At 46.4% G+C, this 21,772-nt stretch overlaps 1 protein-coding gene across 1 annotated transcript in view; it reads right to left on the bottom strand.

The window, feature by feature from the left end:
- Positions 1-21,772, bottom strand: part of ZCCHC8 (zinc finger CCHC-type containing 8) — a 62,817-nt gene that overhangs the window by 29,851 nt on the left and 11,194 nt on the right. The window contains exons 4-8 of the mRNA XM_077461933.1: positions 16,877-16,982; positions 16,196-16,270; positions 15,306-15,409; positions 4,408-4,473; positions 1,627-1,687 (exon numbers count right to left, since the gene is read on the bottom strand). Coding sequence (XP_077318059.1) covers positions 1,627-1,687; positions 4,408-4,473; positions 15,306-15,409; positions 16,196-16,270; positions 16,877-16,982 — 412 coding nt within the window. The remainder of the gene's footprint in view (positions 1-1,626; positions 1,688-4,407; positions 4,474-15,305; positions 15,410-16,195; positions 16,271-16,876; positions 16,983-21,772) is intronic.

The raw sequence follows: 21,772 nt of genomic DNA, 5'->3' as shown, positions 1-21,772 counted from the left end.
AGCTGGGGTACACAAAAACAAAAAGGAGCTGGGGTACACTACCCCCCCCCCCCCCCCCAAGCTCTGGATTGAAGTCAAAATGTGAAAAAATTGGCTATAGCTGGAGGCAGTTTGTTCACCGAAAGACTGAAAAGTGGTACAATAATGTGTCTGCAACCTAAAGTGAAACATAGTGGGAGCTTTCTTGCAAGTTTAGGGCTGCATTTTTGCAAAAGGTGTTTGAGATGGTCAGGATCAACGGTGTCCTCAATGCTGAGAAATACAAGCAGGTATCCATTCATGCCATACCATCAGGGAGGTGTGTGATTTTCCCCAAATGTATTGTGCAGTAGGACAACGACCCCAAACATACAAGCAACGTCATAAAAAAATAAAAATAAATACACACACACACACACACACACACACACACACACTATCTTTAGGGTAAAGAACAAGGAGTCCATGAAGCAATTGCTTGCCCCCACCACAGAGCCCTTATCTCCGAGTCTGTCTGGGGTTACATGAAGAGACAGAAGTATTTGAGGCAGCCTACATCCACGGAAGATCTGTGGTTAGTGCTTCAAGATGTCAGGAACAACGTACTTGACATGTTCCTTCACAAACTGTGTGAAAGTGTACCTAGAACTGATGCTGTATAGCCAATATACACACGCCAAGTTCAAGATCAGAGTTTCTCCCATTCTCCTCTTTAATGGTGGTTTGGCGCCTGCAAATCACAGTACTTGGAGGCCATCCACCACATTAAGGACTTGTGGTAGTAAATGGAGCAGCCAAGCAATGAACCTCACCACTCTGCAGAGTTTTGCGTCTCTAAAAATAGGTTACCAATAGCCATTCTGAAATCTGCAGAGTACACACGCTAATATGACTGGTCTATGCATTTTCAAAAAAATAGAATTGAAATTCACGTAACACATCTCCCTCATCTCCAGTAAAATCTAAATAGCTTGAGCTGGCCATGGACGAAACATGTATGGACAGGTGGAATGTACCCAAGCTGATTGGGCGATTAACTGGAGTACCACCAGACTGTCAGGATTTTGCATGTGATTATTGCTAACTACAAGTGATGGCTTTGCACACTTAGGTGAATATGTCAGCTGCAGCAATGTGTATTAAAGATGGTTGCAATGTTAAGAGTCCCTTTGGCAGGTGTGTTGTATTATGAAAATATGTTGCGCATACTTAACTTTGTTGCTAGGCCCGCTTCACATAAGTGCAATGCAGATTTAATTCTGCTTTAAGTCAAACCAGGCAGTGAGCAATTTAAAGAGGACAATTACCTAGATGGATGCAGCATATTGGTTGGTTTTCAGTAGCAGAGAGCTGGCGACTGTCAGTCTGCTCTGAACCCATCTCCAAGTAGTAGTCGTCCCCTCCCCCACTCACTGGAGCGCTGGGCTGTGGAGGAGACAAAGCCAGTGCAGGCATGTGGGTAGATCCCGACCATATGATCACTCTTTCCCCAGCCTGGACCAGCTCTGTGATGTCCTTTGACAACATACACGCCAGGGGGCTCTTTTCACTGCAGTTCTTCCAAGATTAAATATTTTGTGGTCAATTCCCAACATAAACCTATACATAAAGCCTATATAAAATTTAGCCACATTTAAAATATCTTACTTTTGGACAGTCCTTCATCTGATGTTCTCCCGAGCCACAATTGAAACAGCAAGCTTTTGGCCTAGTTGTTAAAAGCAAGGGAAGGGATCAGTTAAAAAAAACAACACAAACACCCTCCCCCCCCCCCACAAAAAATGTCACACACCTAACAAACCCAAACCCCAGGCACTAAACTGGAAAACCCAAAATCCACATAGGCTAATCCTTCCCCCACAACATTTTGTCTACAAGAGAAATCACAATATTGCATTTAGAATATCCTAAGGAGTCGCTCCCTCTTTGGCCAAACCAGCTGTAATATTTTGCTCAGTTGCTGACACCTCCTTATCAAGTAGGCACTAAATTACCCAGCCTACTAAAAAATCATGCTATGTTTGCACAGCTTATGCAGCAGAAAACTAAAGGTTTTTAAAGTTTTAAATTCCATTACATAAATTATTAGCACTAGGGTTTCCCAGTTAAGATACTATCTGCAAAGAACTCACATGTTTTCCCTGCGATTGGAGAGTATGAAGGAAACCCACCACGAGACATGCTGGTAGGGTAACTAGATCTAATGTGTGCATGTGAACTTGCATGTAATAAAGACCTTAGACTAAAGCTTTTTGGAGGCATGTAAATTTTGGGTACCCTTTCAATATGTTTACATAAAGGCAAAAGCATTTAACCTTTAATATATAATACATGACAAAGTTAGAACCCCCATCAAGACATCTACAACTACCACTTGGACAAAGAAAAAAAAACAAACACACTCTAAACTGCGTCCAATATACATGTGCCCCCCAATGAAGAAATGTTTTTAGGCCCCGTTCACATAAGTGCAATGCGGTAACCTGCAGTGGATTTGCAATGTCCCTGCATCAAAAAGGCAGTTCACACTGCCATATGCAAACTGCTGGTAGTGTCAATACAATATTAATGACACCCTCATTTCAGTTTGCCATATCGCATTTCGAACAGGAATCAGATCGCATGGGTGTCCGAATGCAATGAAAAAAATATTGGCACCCCTGCATTTCTGTCAGATAATTCACCCCTTTGCCCAGAATTTTTCTTCAATTAGAAAGGTTTAGGAATTCTTATATTGATTTATTTTGTGTTGGAGAGACACAAACAAGTGGAGAAACAAAAGCCAAATCTGACATACCACGCAAAACCGGACAAAATTGGCACCTGCTTAAAAATTAAGAAATAAATGCATTGCCAAGACATTTACAGCCCATGGCACTGTAGCTAATCACGTGGTGAAGCACCACAGCCCACCACAAAAGCACAAAGCACTGAATTGTGATGCACTGCTAAACATTGTAATGCTACTGTACAGTGTTTTTGGGGGCCCATTCACAATAAAGGGCATCACTCACTGCAGATGGAGGCCCACATTATCCAAAAAGCGTCTGAAGACTCGTTTTGTGTTTTGCAGTCAGGTTGCACACCAATAAAGGGGGATGGTAAAAAATAAATAAAAAAACGAGGTTACTGACCAAGCCCCCTCCCCTCTTGAGGACAAAACCAAAAGGGGTGTATAATACATGGTGCAGCCTCCACATAAGCTGTCAAATGCCCTCTGATGAGCGATCCAACTTACATTGCAACACAAGTGTAAACAAGGCTGCAAAGCGGTCCATGCCAGCAGTAAACAGATTTACTGCTAAGAGCGCAGCAGTCTGGGTCCAACACACTCACGGCAGTCACTGAGCAGTGACTGTATTTAAGGGCAAGCAGTACAAGTGCATGAATATTACCTGGTTTAAGCCTATTGCAGTCTCCTGTACACCACAGAAGAGACTGGGAGAGGGTGAGTTTTACTGGAGTGCAAGAAACATGAAGACAGCAAGGTGACAGTCTGAAACAAAGCTGTAAACCAGGGATCCTCAAACTACGGCCCCCCAGCTGTTGTGAAACTACACATCCCATGATGCATTGTAAAGCTCTGACATTCACAGACATGACTAGGCATGATGGGAATTTTAGTTCCTGAACAACTGGAGGGCCATAGTTTGAAGACCCATGCTGTAAACTGATGAGCCATTTTAACTGGGCAGTGAAAAGAGAAGCAGTGCAATCAGAAAATTAACAGATTTTCTCCTCGTGCTGCTACTTCATTTATCTGGGCTCTGCCATACAACGGTATGCAAGAGCATGACACCAGATCAAAATTTAGAGATATACATTTAACAATGTATACAAGTAGTATAACCAAAGCTTTTTTGGCTATACTTTTATGGTTCACAGTAGTACACTTTTGCTCTACTGGGAGCCAGAATCAGCTAAAAGCCCACTATTAGCTCAACTCACTGAGCCAGTTTAGGCTCTGGAAGGATCCCTATCAAAAATTGTCAGAATTCACCCATTTGCCCGACAGCTGGCTCTGGTTTCCAGCATGTGGCTAGAAGCCAAGCCAGCTGCACCCAACCCCCTCCACAGCCCAATACTCCTGCTCTGCTCCTCCAGTGCTCACTGAGCAGAAAGCGATGACCAGACATGAATTGCTCCATTTTTGGTCTTCGAGTTGACATGAGACGACTGCAGCATATCCCCAATGTAGCAGCACCAAGGAGTGCATGTAGGTTTGTTTTTATTAATCCCATACATCTCCTTTAAGGAATTCTTGCTGCATCATCTGCCTGGAGTTCAGCTTTATCAACCAGTTTCTCTAGTTTGGTCTTAGTCTTAATTACCATTGCAAACGTTCCATTCTCTGCATAAAAAAATAAAAAATAAAAATCTCCATCACCTCAGCAGACAGTCCCTTTCATAGAAAAAGTCCATACAAACCTTTTTGCCTTTACTTGAACTTCTTGGCCTTCTAGAGACACAATCTGTGTAAAAACTTGCTGGTATCTTCAGATATATTAAGGGGTTTTAATTATATGTTAAAAAATAAAGTTTTATAGCACACAAACTTATAACTATGCATAATATATAGTAATTAAAGACATCAAACTAAAAGCCATACAAATAAAAATTATACAAAATAAAATTAAGTAGCCAGAAAATTATCCAAGGATATTTAAACCCCCCAAAAAATATATTCCAACTTACCGGTAAGTACGTTTTTGCATTCGTTTTTTTTTAAACACAATCCTCCTCTTAACACCTACACCCCCCCCCCCCCCCAAATCTGGTAATCCTGAAACACGCTTCCAGTCTGTGACTACACTCACTCCTCCACTATCTATGAAGGGAGCCATGACTGTTAGACAGGTTGGACATTAAACATCTGACTTTGTTCATCTATTGACTACTTATCTATAGAGCGCGTGCTCTTCTGCTGTGAGATCGCTTTTTACTCAACAGGCAGCTGCCTGTAGAGTGAAACAAATAAGCGCTAACATCTGCGCTAGCTACACGTCTACCCTTGTCCCCTGCTCCATCTGTCAACCACTTGTCATGCAAATAAAAGGATTTTTGGAAGTGCAGGCTTCCGGAATAATTTCCTTATACTCAGCATGCGAGCTGGGCTAGCATCTGACTAGTGAGTGGGGATTAACCAGAGACTCACTCAGCCAGAGCAGTTTGTTTCATTGGCCAGGGGGTGTGTAGAGGTGGGCGGGAAGTCACGTGACATGACTCTCTGCCCACCAGTAAAGAGACAGACACACACATACACCCCACCAATTACAGAGTTTTGCAGGGCTCCAACAGATGAAGGGGGCGACATTGCTAAGCTAAGGATACATGCAGGTGGCCTCTATATGCATATATTAATACTGTGCTATTAGTTGATACAGAGCAAGGGGTGGGTTTACATCCACATTAAGATACAAATAGACCAAGAATGCCAGCTCTAGTCTGTACCAGGCTCCTCCGGGTCAGTTTGGTGCAATTAGGATTATAATTTTCCTCTTTTGAAGGACCTTTTCTACTTCAAATAGGCAGTGGCAGCTAAGGTAATCCATTTTCCAATTGCCCACTGCTGGCATGTGGATAGTAAGTTACTGTCCATGAGATTATCTGGTTGGTTTGCTTCAACGCAGCCAAAACTACTGTCGCGCCCTTAAAAAGATTGATTTTCACCGTCAGGACATTGAGTGCTCAATACAGCCCCCCCAGAGGTGACACATAGGCATGACAACATTATACATAAGAGAATTTCTTGAGAAAATCTCCCTTACCTTATCCTTGCAACAGGGTTTTACCAGAGAAAAAAAAAAGACCCCATTTTCACCCTTCACGGTAGGCTCCGAGACCATTTAGGAAACCTTCAGGAACCAGGGAACCTCAGGTTACCCACAATCCTGGACCTGCGACAGCACCCTGCCAGTAGAAACTTTACGGCCTCACTACCAAAAAGTACTGGATCCCAGCTCTCTAAAGAGAAGCGTCTGCACGCAAAACCTTGTTTCTTTGGACACAAGGCCCTGGTACCAGTCATTTAGCCCATGAAGACACCAGAACGGATCTGGTCAGCATGGCTAGCCCCAGCAAGGATTACTACCAGTGAATCTCAGCGCATCTTTACTCGTGACCAACACCTTAGACACTGGCAAAAAAAAAAAAAAAAACTGGAGGACTCCCAGTAGTGAGAGGGGTTATATAGGGGAGTACACACCTTAGGGATCGTGCCAGTGTCCATCAACCCACATAATTACTGTGGCTCTGTGTCCCCTGATGCAAGAAAATTAGAGTTACGCTTACCGGTAACGTCTTTTCCAGTAGTCTTTCAGGACAGCCACTATGAGAGATAGACTCCTCCTCTTCCTCTGGAAACACTGCGCCAGCCCATAAATTCTTACTTCCCCTGCCGGACCTCAGTTTATATCGAGAATACCTCCGGCCAGCTGGGGAGACACAAGAACACATTAATAACATATCTATCAATACCATTATCTTGCTGCGCTCTGGTCTTTTGTAAGACTCCCCCCAATTTTCGGGTGGGAACTAGGGCTGTCCTGAAAGACTACTGGAAAAGACGTTACCGGTAAGCGTAACTCTAATTTTCCCTAATCGTCTTTCAGGACAGCCACTATGAGAGGATAAGCGAGCACTTACCAGTTAGGGTGGGACTACAGCTTGCAAGACCTTTCGCCCAAAGGTCTGCTCACCTGCCGACACCAGATCCACTCTGTAGTGTTTTACAAAAGTGGAATAGCTGGACCATGTTGCTGCTCTGCAAATCTGCTCTGGCGTTGCTCCCGCTCTTTCTGCCTGGGAGGCTGCCATGGCTCTAGTGGAGTGTGCTTTAATACCCACTGGGATTTCTTTCCCTGCAACTAAATAAGCCTGCTCGATGGCTACTCTGAGCCACCTAGCAATAGTGCGCCGGGACGCCTTACAACCTTTCCTGGCCCCGGAAAACAAAACAAATAAGGAATCTGACCTTCTAAATGACTTGGTCAGTTCCAGATAGTGTAGGATACATCTCCTAACATCCAAATAATGGAATTTTAGTTCCTTCTCACCGGAGGGATTGGGACAAAAAGAGGGCAAAACAATTTCCTGGCTTCTATGAAAGCTGGATGCCACTTTCGGCAAAAAGGCTGGATCGGTCTTCAAAACTATCCGATCCGGAAAAATAACGCAAAAGGGAGCCCTGACTGATAAGGCCTCCATCTCACTGACCCTCCTAGCAGTTGTCACTGCTACCAGAAACACTGTCTTCAGAGTAAGCTCAGAAGACACTCCTTTAAAGGCTCAAAGGGGGGTCCAGTTAAGCTCTGCAAAACTAAAGATAAATCCCATCTGGGAAAGGACAGACCCTGGACCGGTCTCTGTCTGGACAGGGCTCTAAAGAACCTGACTACCCATGGGTTGGCAGCCAAATGATCCTCTAAATAAACACTGAGGGCTGATACTTGACCCCTAAGGGTACTAATGGATAAGCCCTTATCTGCCCCACATTGTAAAAATTCCAACACTGCGGAGGAGCTCCGTACTGGGAAAGAGTTCTCTGCGCACCACTTGTTGAAACGCCACCAGACCTTTTCATAGATCTGGCGAGTTTCCTTTTTCCTACTGTCCAGGAGGGTAGAAACTAGTCTCTGTGAAAATCCCTTAGATTTTAATAAACCCTCCTCAGTAGCCAGGCCGCTAACTTCCACTGGCGTACCTGTGGGCATAGGACTGGCCCCTGAGAGAGGAGATCCTCCCGAGGGGGCAAGAGCAGGGGAGGTTCTACCGCCAATTGCTTTAGCACTGAGAACCATGCTCTCTTTGGCCAATGTGGAGCCACCAGAATCAGAGATGTGCTTTCCATCTGAAACTTTCTCAGAACTGCTGGCAACAACACTGGAGGTGGGAAGGCATAGCAAGTTCTGAAATGCCAATTCTGGCTCAAAGCGTCCACCCCTAGAGCTCCCTCTCCCCTTTTTAGGGAGAAAAAACAGTGGGTTTTTGCATTGTTTTTGGACGCGAACAGGTCCACCTCTGGAGACCCCCCATCTCTTTACTATGAGATTGAAGACCTCCTGGTTGAGAACCCAATCCCCCTCCCTCAGCCTCTTTCGGCTGAGAAAATCTGCTACTACGTTTTCCTCTCCCCTCAGGAAAACGGCTGAGAGCGAAAGGGTGTAGGTTTCGGCCCAGGACAGAATCTCTGTCGCTAAAGACAACAGGGCTCCGCTTCTGGTGCCACCCTGTTTGTTCACATAGGCCACTACGGAAGAGTTGTCCGACCGCACCTGAATGTGGTGACCCCGGAGCTCTTCTTTGAAGAATCTGAGGGCTAGTCCCACTGCCCTTAGTTCTTTCCAATTGGACGATCGAGTCAACTCGCCGTCCTCCCAAGTGCCCTGGGCTAGAAGGGAACCCAAATGTGCCCCCCAACCTTTTCCACTTGCATCTGTGGTTACTACCCGAGAAACCGGGATGAGCCACAGACGACCTTGCGACAGATTTGTCACTTTCCTCCACCACCAGAGGGATCTCTTTACCTGGTGGGGAATATGTACTAGGGTGTCTAGGGCCTCCTGACTGTGGTCCCACACCCCTAGGATGAAGGTCTGTAGGGGACGAAAGTGTAACCCTGCCCACTGCACTGCTGGAAGGGTGGATGTAAGAAGACCCAGTACTGACATCAGAACCCTTATGGAAACCAGCTGGTTGCTCTGAAGAGAGGCCACCGCACTGTCCAGTTTTCGTACCTTTTCTCTTGGCAGAAAAACTCTCAACAGTGTTGAGTCCAACAGGAAACCTAGATAGGAGATCTGTTGTGAGGGGATCAGGCTGGACTTTTCCAAGTTCAGAAGCCACCCCAGGTCTGTAAGGACCCTTTTGGTTAGATCCAGATCCTTGACCAACTGTGTTGGGGATGCTGCAAACAGAAGCAGGTCGTCCAGGTAGGCAATTATACATACCCCCTGGAGCCGAAGAAAGGCCATGGCTTCTGCCAGGACTTTGGTAAAAATGCGGGGTGCAGAGGATAGCCCGAATGGCAGGGCCTGAAACTGAAAGTGTACTGTTTCTCCGCCCAGATCTATGGCAAGGCGTAGAAACCTCTGCGAGGCCTCCGCTATAGGGATGTGTAAATACGCGTCCCTTAAGTCCAGAGATACCATGAAGCAGTTGTGGGGGAGAAGCGCTTTTACTGAAAAGATCGATTCCATGCGGAACCTTTTGTATGTCACAGAAGCGTTCAGGGGCTTTAAGTTCAGGATCAACCTGAACTTCCCTGAGGGTTTTTTCACTATGAAGATGTGAGAATAAAACCCCCTTCCCTCTTCGGCTTTTGGGACCCTGAGAATAACATCCTGATTCTCCAATTCCCTCAGAGCTTCTAGCAAGGCCTCGGCCTTTACCATGCACCTGGGAAGATGCGTGACAAGGAGCCTTTGAGGGGGTGGTCTTAGGAATTCCAAGAGGTACCCCCTTCTTATTACCCCTAAAATAAATTGATTGGGGGATATTGTCTCCCACTGTGGAAGAAAGGCCCCCAGTCTTCCTCCCACTGTAGCTGGAAAGTCACTGGGTTTTACGGGGCTGGATAGGAGGGCGAAAAATCGCCCCTGCCTTTTTGGGGCCAGGTTTTCTTTTTCCCCTCTGGTTTAGAGGTTTCCCTACGCCCCTGCGGGCGAAAACCCTTTTTTGTTGGTACGGGGGTTTTCCGTTTGAGAGGAAAGGACTTTTTCCTGTCCGCTGTCCGGTCTAGAACCATCTCTAGCCCTGGGCCAAACAGGAGGTCCCCCGTCAGGGGTATCCCACATAGCTTTATCTTGGAGGCATTATCCCCTGGCCATGTTTTTAACCAGAGGGCCCTTCTGGCCGAATTGGCTAGAGCCGCCGTTCTGCCCGACATGCGGACGGACTCAGCAGAGGCATCAGCTATGTAAGTGATCCCTCGCAGCATAGTAGGGAAGGATGACAGAATGGTTTCCTTATCTGTGCCTGCCTCAATATGTTGTTGGATCTGTGAGAGCCAGTGCTCTAAATTGCGAGCCACAACTGTAACTGCCATTTCAGGCTTTAAATTGCCGATAGCCGAGTCCCACGTCTTTTTAAGCAGGGAGTCAATCCTTTTGTCCATGACATCTGCCAAGGCCCCCCATGTCTTCAAACGCCAAATCTGTGTGTCTGGAGACCTGGGAGAACGCGGCATCCAATTTGGGACTTTTATTCCAAAGGCATGCTGGGTCCTCTGAAAATGGGAACCTTCTTTTGAGGGATCTAGATAAAAAGGGTTTTCTCTGCGGATCCTGCCACTCTTTAACTGTTTCCATTAAAACTTCGTGTACTGGAAACACCCTTCTTTTTGGCTCCCCTAAACCTGAATACATTTGGTCATGCAGGGTTAGGGGCTTTTTATCCGTCTGGATACCGAGGGTTGCATAAATTGCCTTTAAGAGGTCCTCTACCTCATCAAGGGATAACTTATATCTGGAGGCTTTCCTGGACCCGTCCTGGTCCTCCCCCTCGGAACCCTCCTGGGAATCGGAAGAGGAACTGTCTGGAAGTTCCCTACCTGTCCCTGAAGGGCCTGCAACCTCTGTCCCCCCTGTACTAGCAGGTTGGACTGGAGCAGAACTCTGTGCTAGAGGTGGGGTTGTATCCTGGGGAGATGGACCCGTGGGAAGCTGAAATTTTTCAAAAAGGGACCTAAAAGAAGAGAAGGTGGACGAGAGCTCCTTGACTGAAGCTGCTAGTCCTGACTCCCATTCAGATTCCCTTTCCCTAACGAGGGAGTCAATACAGCCTTTGCACAACACGTTGGTCCAAGATTCCCCTAAAATGTCCCTACAGGAGGCACACTTCTTTTTAGAGCTATGCGTAGACCTAGTTTTTTCCGTAGCTTTCTAAAAAAAAAAAAAAAAAAGGAAAAAAGAAAAAAACAGAAAAAGACAAAGTCAATCAAAAGCTCGGGATACAACCCTGGGAGTGCACTAGACCCTTTTTTTTAAACGAAGGGATCTGAGCCTCCCCTCCCCCCTGGCCACCCAGGGGGTCTGCCCCCCCACCCATGATAGAACCATACATTGGGGTGGGGGGATCCTAGATAGAGAGAACCCCTCCCCAGGGCGCTCTTACCTTAGGAATGCTGGAGATAGAGTCTGTCGTTTGAGCCTCAGCTTCCGACATGACTGCAGGTGGCTGCTTACTACAGAGTTCCACGTTGCCTGTGCACGTTCTGAACTCATCACCAGCTTGTGCCCGGCCCTCCTATCAGCTCCATGACCCGGAACCGGAAGTCGATCGTATTTCGAGGTCAAGCCTTCGTTTCCGCTGGATACGACGTCGCCCGTCGTTCGGCCCGCTCGGTTCAAAGAAAAAAAGGGGCGGACTGTACCCACGTACAGGGAAATCTTCCAAACGGCTTGCCAGCTGCGTCCCTGTAGACGCGATAGGAGTCCCCCACGACCTGAAGCCGCGCTCGACTCGGAAGGGGTGGCAGTACCTGGTGAGGTAAGTAAACCGTTCGACCCGTCCGACACGCGGACGTTGGTTTCGAACGGTTTGAACCCAGCTTTCTCCAAACGAAGCCCTTCTTTCAACCGGGTTCTTTTAACGAAAAAACGGCCACAGCCTCCCCAGCTGATCGGCCTGGTTCCTTGCACAGTGTCTCCCCGCCGGAGGAAACACTAATAACTGAGGTCCGGCAGGGGAAGTAAGAATTTATGGGCTGGCGCAGTGTTTCCAGAGGAAGAGGAGGAGTCTATCTCTCATAGTGGCTGTCCTGAAAGATGATTAGGGAAAAGAAATAGTCAAAGTGATCAAATAGCACTAAAGTTCTATTTGTGGGGGGGGGGGGGGGAAGAATAGGATTTTTGTACTCACCATAAAATCCTTCTCTCTGTAATACACCAACCGACACAGCGCCTCTCTTAAACTAAATGGGTTTGTTAGCCTGACATTAGGAGAACTAGGCAAAAATTGTAACAATACAAAAGAACTTTAGTCCCGCCCCATGGGGCGGACCCTGAGGTAACAACCCTCCCTGCTCCCAGGCAGAACTCAGAACGTCAACAAGCAGTATAACGTAGAGAAAAGGTGCTGTGTCACTCAGGGAATTACAGAGCAAAATGATTTTACAGTGAGTACAAAAATCCTATTTTCTCTTATATTCACCAACCGACACAGCTCCTCTCTAACTAAATGGGACGTTCCCAAGCAGTGCCAAATGGAGGGGTGGAAAAAACAGCATTAAAACTTCATCCACCATGGCAGTGGGAACTAGTGAAACTAAACCCACAAAAAAATAAAAAATAAATAAAAAGCAGCAGTGTACGGAAAACACACCGCCATAACCGGGCATCAACAGGAGAGATCCCCAACACCGCAACCTTTTTGCGGAAGTAATGCAACAGTGCATTAACAGTACTGCGTTTTTAATCGAAAAACCAGGAAAAAAAAAAAAAAAAAAAAAACTCATATTGCAACTACACGGCCGGCTGCAAAACTTGGCGGCCAAAACAGGCATCAGCCGATGCACTGACGTCTACCTTGTAGAACTTGGTAAACGTATGGACAGACAACCAGGTTGCCGCCTTACACACCTGAGCGACCGATGCTTGGTGTCGGAAGGCCCAAGATGTTCCGATTGCTCTTGTAGAGTGGGCCATGACTGGAAAGGGGGGGCACCTGCCCCTTCAAGGCATAGGCTTGGACTACAATCTGTCTGATCCACCTGGAAATAGTGGCTGACGAGACCGCCATACCCTTCTTTGGACCAGCCACTGAAACAAACAGTGAGTCTGACTTCCGAAAGTGAGCCGTGGCAGACAAGTACACCTTCAGAGCCCTAACCACATCAAGAGCGTGAAGGGCCACCTCTTTGGGGTGTTTCGGCTTAAGACGCAACGGTGGTAATACAATGTCCTCATTGATATTAAAAGCCAAAACCACCTTCGGTAGAAAGGACGGCTGCGGATGCAACACCACCTTATCCCTGTGGATGAACAGATAAGGCGACTTGCAGGACAAGGCCGTCAATTCTGAAACCCTCCTGGCCGATGTGATAGCCACTAGAAAGACCACCTTCTGTGAAAGGGTCAAAAAGGGAATCTCCCTGATATTCTCAAACAGCGGCTTCTGAAGCACCGACAACACCAGGTTCAAATCCCATGGGGGTTACGGTGGAAGCACCGGCGGGGACTACATGTCGTACTCCCTGAACAAAAGGTACTCACTAATGAGCGAGGCGCCAGGGGGTCGCGAAAAGAAAAGAAAAAAAAAAAAAAAAAAAAAGAAGACGAAAGACGACGAAAGACGAAAAGGCAGGGTTGAAATTTGCCCCTTAATGGTGCTCAACGCCAATTTCTGGTCTACTCCTTGCTGAAGAAACAGCAGGATCCTGGATGCCACCCTTTCTCCTGATACATGGAGATGTAGGCCTTCCAGGTACGATGGTATATCTGCCGTGAAGGATTTCCGCACCCTCAGCATAGTTGGAATCACCGAGTCCGACAGACCCTCTCAATGGCCATGCCGTTAAAGCCAGCGATGGTAAAGCAGGGTGAAAGATTGGACCTTGAGAGAGGAGGTCCTCTCGCAGCGGCAGTCGCCAGGGAGCATCTGCCACCAGATGCACCAGGGCCGCTGAGGCCAATCTGGGGCAACCAGGATTACTGGGATCCCCTTGGCTTCCACTCTGAAGCAGAAGTGGCAACAGTTTTAGTGGAGGAAAGGCGCAGATCAGCTGGTACTGATCCCACGGAGCCACCAGCGTGTATGACCCGTCTGCCCACGAATCTCTGCATCTTCTGATTGAGATGGGAGGAGGCCAATAGATCCACATCTGGTGTGCCCCATTTCAGGCACAGCAGCCTGAATATCTCCGGATGCAAAGTCCATTCTCCTGGGTCCAGCATCTGACTCCTCAGATAGTCCGCCTGCCAATTTTTCACCCCCCGGATGTAAATGGCTGACAGGGCCAGAACGTGTCGCTCTGCCCACCGAAGTATGTGAGCCTCCCAAGCAGGGGCCTTTTACACACACACACACACACACACACACACACACACACACACCCCCCTTTCCTTCCACGCACTGCCTCTATTTTAGCAACAAAAGAGTTAAGGACCACCGTCAGGGTGTCCATGGGCACAGCGCTATCCGCAGGTGACCTGGTTGCAATAGCCTGGATTTCGGGGGAAGAAAACTTTCTGAAGCCATGCTGACCCTACCCTGTCTGCCACCTGCAAGGGGACTTAGGAAAGTGAAGGTCCCACCCTCCTGCTGCCATGTGTGGGGGGGTACATAGTGCCAGACTCACCACCCTGGGGCGTTCTATGAATGTTACTAGCCATGCCTGTAGTCCCTAGGAGGTTACCCAGTTGCAAAGTGAAGAAACTGTCGGCAGCAGCTGTATAGAATAGCGGTGAAACGATCTGCAGAGCTTGCACCAGTGTTCAGGGAAGAGCCATCCAGCGTCCTGTATACACAGGAAACAGCATGTGAGAGCACATGTAAAGCTGTCACAAGAGAGCTGCGGTGAAAAGAGCGCTCGGGCTTCAAAAAAAATGCCCGCCGATGCAACTAAAAAAAAAAAAAAAAAAAAAACCATTTAACAGAACAGTGCTGCTTGCATTCAGCAAGAACACCTCCACAGACACCTTTTGGGACACCCAGGCCGGGACCAGGAGGGGAGAGAAGAGGTGGTGAGGTGGCCCTAGAATCGACCTCCCAGACTTACCAGTCCTGAAGAGCTGGGAGACATTCCATCACAGACCTACTCCTGCACAGTTACAGGGTAGCTGCTGGCCCAGTACACTGATCCAGACATCAGCCGGTCATATGTATACCCCGGATAATTGAAGCTCACAGACCACTTCTGGAGCGGGGGGGGCGGGCGAGGCTGTTAACTTTTAAGAGCTCAAGTGGCATAAAGTTGTCCGGGGGTCAGGTTTGAAGTGGAGATCTATCTTACATCAGACATAATCAGAACTTTGCAAACTGTTACACTTAGAACTATAGACAGGTCTTTAAACCTGTCAGACTTTTCTGAATGAGACTTTCACGATTTGCGACCGATAGTGTTGCTAAATAGTCTCATAAATGTCCTCCACTGTCTGCACATCCTATTGTATTACACAAAATGTTTAAAACCCTTCACATTTAAAAAAAAAGGTACTTTGCAGACCGCAACAGATCGTTTGCTACCTCACTCATACAATGCTATCTTAGATTTTGATTTGGCACAAATAACACGTTTTACTGCTGGTCTAAATTTTTAAACAAAGCATCATACGATACAATAAGAATTACCCCTGAGTGGGTGTAAATGAAGCTTCATATTAGGATACTTTGGTATTTCCCATCCATCAGTCAACTGGGGATTTTCATTTAGGAGTGGCTGCCCAAGTTTGTCAAGACAAAAATTGGTAAAGTATAGGACACTTCCAACAACCTATAAGAAGAAAAAAATAATAATAAAATCAAATAAAGTCAAACAATTTTACAGAGTGTTACCATTTAAAGTGGAATTAAACCTATCGATTTAGCAGATCCCAAAAGCAATCACTTTCAAGGCTTGCCATAAATGCTACATGGCAGTTGCTTGTGATCTCTACTGAACCGTCCTGCCATTAAATGGCTCCTGACATCCAATCATATGTGCCGCACCGTGGCAGCTACAGATCAAACAGGCCAAGAGGTTAGCTTCCCTAACTGTTAAGGGTAGGAGGGTTCAAAGCATCAATGTTAAGGTGTGTTGCCCCAGTGTAGTGGTATATAAATGGGACCTGAAACGGACATGTGAGAACAGAACATTGTAACTTGAGGTATGTAGCAACGGTCAGATTTTTGGTAGATATTACACACACACACACACTCTAACCAGAGAGGTGTGAACCATATGCAAGCCACAAGACTAACAGCATAATGTAGACCTGAAATGCACCCTGGTCTGCTGGACAGTATGCCAAGAGAGGGGGGAATGCCCAAGATAAAACGACTGGATGGTTGTAGAGGAAGCGTATTCAAGAGAAGTGACCTGAGAAAGGGAATGGGTGGGCACTACACACTGGAACCGACAAAAGATCACTGTGGGTGGTCTGCTTAACCCCCCCCCCCACGATCTCCGACACACGTGTGTGAGAGCGAGTGTACACACACACACACACACACACACACACACACACACACCAAGCTGATCTTTTACATATGAAAAAATATAAAATAAAATTATACAAACACTGAATGCGTCTTTAATTTTTTTAATTGCATCTTCATTGGAACCCCCATCTTCCTCCAACGAAAAACTTGATGGCTGGAAAAATAAATAAAAACAAAAAACACAACAAACATTAGAATAGAAAAACTACACATTAAAGGGGAGATCCACAAGAGAAAAAAAAATAAAAAAATAAAAAATAAAAGAAACACCCCCACCATAAAAAGGCTCCCAAAAAAATATAATATACACACACACACACTTTCTTCACTTACCAGAAATGGCTGTTGCCAGGCAGATCGTCCTAAACTACCTCTTCCTATTCCGCTGTGAGCTTCATTCTTCTCCACCTCACTTTGTCTTGTGGTGAATGGAGCACAGCGTGTTGTGGGAACTGTGTGTCCCACAACACAGCGCGCCCCATTCACAAAGCACCGCACGACTCGCGCATGAGTAGTAGGAGACAGGCAGTGAAGACGCAAGGCTCCAATGCCGGTCTCCCTTACTTTGAATGTCAGCGCCGGGACCCGAGAGCCGGGTCGGCCTCAGGCAGTCGACACTGCAAGCACCCTAGAAAGGTAAGTGATTAAAAGGCAGCAGCTACATTGTTTGTAGCTGCTGACTTAATTTTAATTTTTTTTGCTTGCCCACCACTTTAAGATAAAAGGTTGTCATTGTGAATTTAATTTCACGATTAGTTACCTGAGCTTTAATATTAAAAGTTGTTTTTTCAGGGTTAGCCCTCTTCTGTTCTTCGTATTTTTGATGCAAGCCTGAAACAAAATCCTCAATTTCTTGATGGAATTGCCTATGAAAGAGAAAAAAAAAAAAAAAAAAATCCTATTTACCTGTAAAAACATTTTCTTGGAGTACATCAAGGGACAGAGGGTATTTATCATGATGGGGTTATGCGCCTAACTTCAGGTACCTAGACACCGATGTTGGGGGGGACAACACACCCCACACCCCCCTCAAAACCACCAGAAACAGCAAGAATTCATGCCAAAACTCTGCAAGCTGAAGCAATGTCAACCACAAAATAACCTGGTCGGGACTAAGGGAATGTCCTGCATGGGTTAAAACCCAATTTCTTCAATACAGAAAGCACCAAGCCGAGGTCCCACGGAGTCTTAACCACTGACATAATATGCATCAACCCTTGTATAAAGGCAGATCTAAATCCAATTGAGAATCTGTGGCAAGACTTGAAAATTGCTGTTCAGACTCTTCCCATCCAACCTGACAGAGCTTGAGCCACTTTGCAAAGACAAATGGGCAAAAAATGTCACTCTAGATGTGCAAAGCCGGTAGAGACATACCCAAAATGACTTGCAGCTGTAATTGCAGTGAAAGTTGGTTCTACAAAGTACTGACTCAGGGGGGCTGAATTTCACATATTTTATAAAAAACACACATTACATTTTTCACTTCACAATTATGTGCCACTTTGTGTTGGTCTATCACATAAAATCCCAATAAAATACATTTAGGTTTTGGTTGCAACACGACAAATGTGGAAAATTTTGGAGGGGTATAAATACTTTCAAGGCACTTTAGAGAGATTGCTGCTGTTCTAGTAGACACCATATTGTGGAGAGTTTGAAATGTTACCATACAGTGAAGAACTGACATGAAGAGCGTTTTCTCAATCGCTGGGTGAAGGCTGAAGTGAAGCATTTTTGGACTGTCTATTCATAGCTCTGTGAATTACTTAGGATTTGTGGTTGTGACACTAGTCATTTAGTCGCACTTCTGTTGACATTTAAAGATATTTTAACTCTGCAATCACTTTTATATAAAACTTGTGCATGCAGCCATTTCTCTTGAATAGCAATGACTATGTTCTGCTGGCTCATGTATGATGTCACTGTGGCTGAGCTCCAGAGATGCAGTCAGGAGATGGGAGAAAGTTAAGCCCCGACTGGTGGAGGGCTGTAGTGATGGTTAATGGCAGAGTGGCCCGATGGAATCCTCTCCTCAGTGCAAGACAGATGAAAGCCCGCCGGAGTTTGAAAAAAAAAAAAAATATATAAAATAAAAACCACAACACACCTGAAGGACTCCAAGATGGTGAGAAATAAGGATTCTCTGCTCTGATGAGACCAAAATAGAACTTTATGGCCTTAATTCCAAGTGGTATGTGTGGAGAAAACCAGGCACTGCTCATCACCTGTCCATTACAGTCCCAACACCCAACAGCGAAGCATGGTGGTGGCAGCATTATGTTGTAAGGGTGTTTTTCAGCTGCAGGGACAGGACGACTGGCTGCAATAGGAGGGCAAGAAAATGCGGCCAACTACAGCGATATCCTAGACGAAAACCTTCTCCAGAGTCCTCAGGACCTCAGACTGGGCCGAAGGTTTACCTTCCAACAAGACAATGACCTTAAAGAGGAAGTAAACCCCTTCAAACCACTTTGACCTACAGGTAAGCCTAGATTAAGGCTTACCTGTAGGTCCAAGCAATATCTCCTAAACCTATATGGTTTAGGAGATATTTGCCCGAAAATGGGCACCGCTGTCTACGGCGCATGCGCCGTAGACAGCGGCGCGCAGGCGCACTAAATGCGGCAAATCCAAGAATGGATTTGCCTAATTTGTCGACTCCCGTGCGCATGCGCGGGAGTGACGTCATCGCAGGTTCGCCGAATGGCAGCGGCGGAGCTGCGAGACGCGACTCCCGTGCGCATGCACGGGAGTGACGTCATCACGACTTCGCCGCTGTCATTGGTCGGAGCTGCGAGACGCCACCAGCAAGATGGATGCGGCGGACTACAGGGATCAGCGGCGACTTCGCTGGCTCCTGTGTCAGGTAAGTGACACATAATGAGCTACTATGCGATGCATAGTAGTCCATTATGCTTTACCTTTGCAGGGAAAAAAAGAGGAAGTAAACCCATCAGGGTTTACTTCCTCTTTAAGCACACAGCTAAAATAACGAAGGAGTGGCTTCACAACAACTTTGTGACCGTTCTTGAATGGCCCAGCAAGAGCCCTGACTTAAACCCAATCTCTGGAGAGACCTAAAATTTGCTGTCCAACGTTTACCCTCCAACCTGACAGAACTGGAGAGGATCTGCAAGGGAGGAATGGCAGAGGATCCTCAAATCCAGGTGTGAAAAAATTGTTGCACCTTTCCCAAAAAGACTCATGGCTGTATTAGATAAAAAGGGTGCTGCTACTAAATACTGAGCAACAGGGTCTGAATACTTAAGATCATGTGATGTGATATTTCAGTTTCTTTTTTCTAATAAATATGCAAAAATGTCAACAATTCTGTGTTTTTTCAGTCAATATGGGGTGCTGAGTGTACACGGAGGGGGGGAAGAACTTATAGCAAATGGCTGCAATATAACAGAGTGGAAAATTTAAGGGGGTCTAAATACTTTCCGTCCCCACTGTACTTGCATCAACTGGGAAGCAGAGCTACAGCAGTTAAGTTAATCTGAACATGCTTCATTTTACAACCGCAATACCAAAAAAAAAAAAAAAAATAAAAAAAAAAAAGTTATGGCACTGTGCAAATATACATAAAAACAGAATTAAAAAAAAGGGATTTACAGATCTCATAATCCCATATTTTATTCCCAATAGAAAAAATCAAAATGTCCAAAACAAAAAAAAAAAAAAAATACATTTTTTTTTAAATTTGGATGGCAGCACTAGTGATGGACGAACTTCCGACGGGACGTTTTGCGAACGTGACCAAAAGTTCGGACTGCAAGTTTCGTGGCGGACCCCATTCACTTTAATGGCAGGCAAGCCTTAACCTCCAGGTCATATTTTCAGCCACAAAATACTTACTAGCTGTGCACACATAGTCCCACAACATGGACACTAACATAACGTTACATACATAAAGTATTAAGTGAATCTGAGATCGACGAAGGACAAGCTTTTTTTTTTTTAATCTGTGAAATTTTGACAATTCAGGAGCACATGAAGGCCATAGAGGAGAGGCAAGGTCAGGGCAGGCTATGAAGGGGGTGCAGGAGATGATCAGTGCCACAGTCAGGGCAGCGCAGTCCTGTGCCAGTGTCCCAGTGTGCCAACTTGTGCTTGAGCCCCTCCCTCTGCCCAGCCCTTACCCCCACCTATGCAGGGCTCCACTGTGGTGGTCCGGAGGTGCCAGTCCAGTGCTGATCCTCAGCCATGGTGCTGGCACGGCCTGCTGAGTGGTTTCTCCACCGCCATATCCCTCACTGTCTGAAACCAGCACCGCGATAGAGACTGGAGCACAGACACCACCACGATAGAGAGCACTGACACCACACCAGCACCGAGAGAGCACTGACGCCAGAACTGATACCAGCAACTTGCTGCGGGACCCAAATATATGACACCGCTCAACCTCTTCAAACAGGAGGGTAGGGGGCATATAGTACGGTGTGCTTTTCTTGTACAAGGAAGAGCCAAAAAGGTAGAAAAGTTCCGTGCTAGATTAAATAAATTGTTTCTAGAGTTATGCATATACATGGTCTACTGGTCACATGTGTTCAATTCCTCCGAGATCCATGCCTCATTCATTTTTATTAATGTGAGGTAGTCAACATTGTCGTGAGCTAGGCGAGTGCTCTTAAAATCGGTCACGATCGCCCCCTGCCCACCCAGTAGTCCAGGGGTTCATCACACCTCAGAGCGTCCACATCAGCCGTTAACCCGATGTAGTCGGACACCTGTCGGTCTAGGCGTTCCCTGATGCTGGATCCGGATGAGACTTGTTGATTGGTCGGCTAAAAGAATGATCTTATATCAGAAGTCACCAACGCATCTTCAAACCGCCCTCTTTTTGCGGGCGCTGTTGGATTGGTACCCGCAACTCCTCTGCCAGTGCACACAAAAGCAGAATGCAGCATTTCTCGAAGCAAGGCCTGCAAGTGCTCCATTCTGACAGCCCTCTGTGATGGTGTTAACATTTCCACCATTTTGTGTTTGTACCAGGGGTCCAAGTACATTGCCAGTACAGTACTGGTCCTTGACCTTTATGCTTTTTATACGGAGGTCCCTGTTAAGACACTGGAGCATGAAGGCCCCCCATTTGCACTAAACTGGAAGTGGTGTGGTGGCCTGGCTCCTGCTCATCATCCAGGATAATGTCGTTCTCCTCTCCCCATCCACGCACAACAGGGATCCCAGAAAGGTTTAAAGCATGCTCTTCTTGCTCCTCCTCCTCGGCACCATCCTCCCGACTCCTCTTCAGACTCCTGTTGTTTACTTGTCTCAGATAGAGTAGCCCACCCTGGGAATTCATCCAGCATTGCGGCTTCCTCATCTTCTTGCTCCTTCACGGCTTGATCAATGACACCACGCAATGCACGCGCCATAAAGAAGGCATAAGGTACAATGTCACTGATGGCGCCATGGCTGCGACTGACCAGTTAAGTGATCTGATCAAATGGCCGCAGAAGTCTGTATGCGTCCCGCATGAGCAGCCACTGGCGCGGTGAAAAAACAAAAAAAAAAAAAAAAAACAAGCTCCCCAGAACCTGTTCTGCCGCAGAGTTGGTATGGGTTGTTAACTGCACGTTTCTGCTGGAGCAGCCTATCAAGCATATAGATGGTTGAGTTCCATCGCGTTGGGCAATCGCAAATAAGACGT

This window comes from Lithobates pipiens, unplaced genomic scaffold (genome assembly GCF_037356315.1).
Source record: "Lithobates pipiens isolate NorthernLeopardFrog02 unplaced genomic scaffold, aLitPip1_a1.2 Scaffold_3, whole genome shotgun sequence".
NCBI lineage: Eukaryota > Metazoa > Chordata > Amphibia > Anura > Ranidae > Lithobates > Lithobates pipiens.
This window is presented reverse-complemented; position numbering and strand designations above follow the sequence as displayed.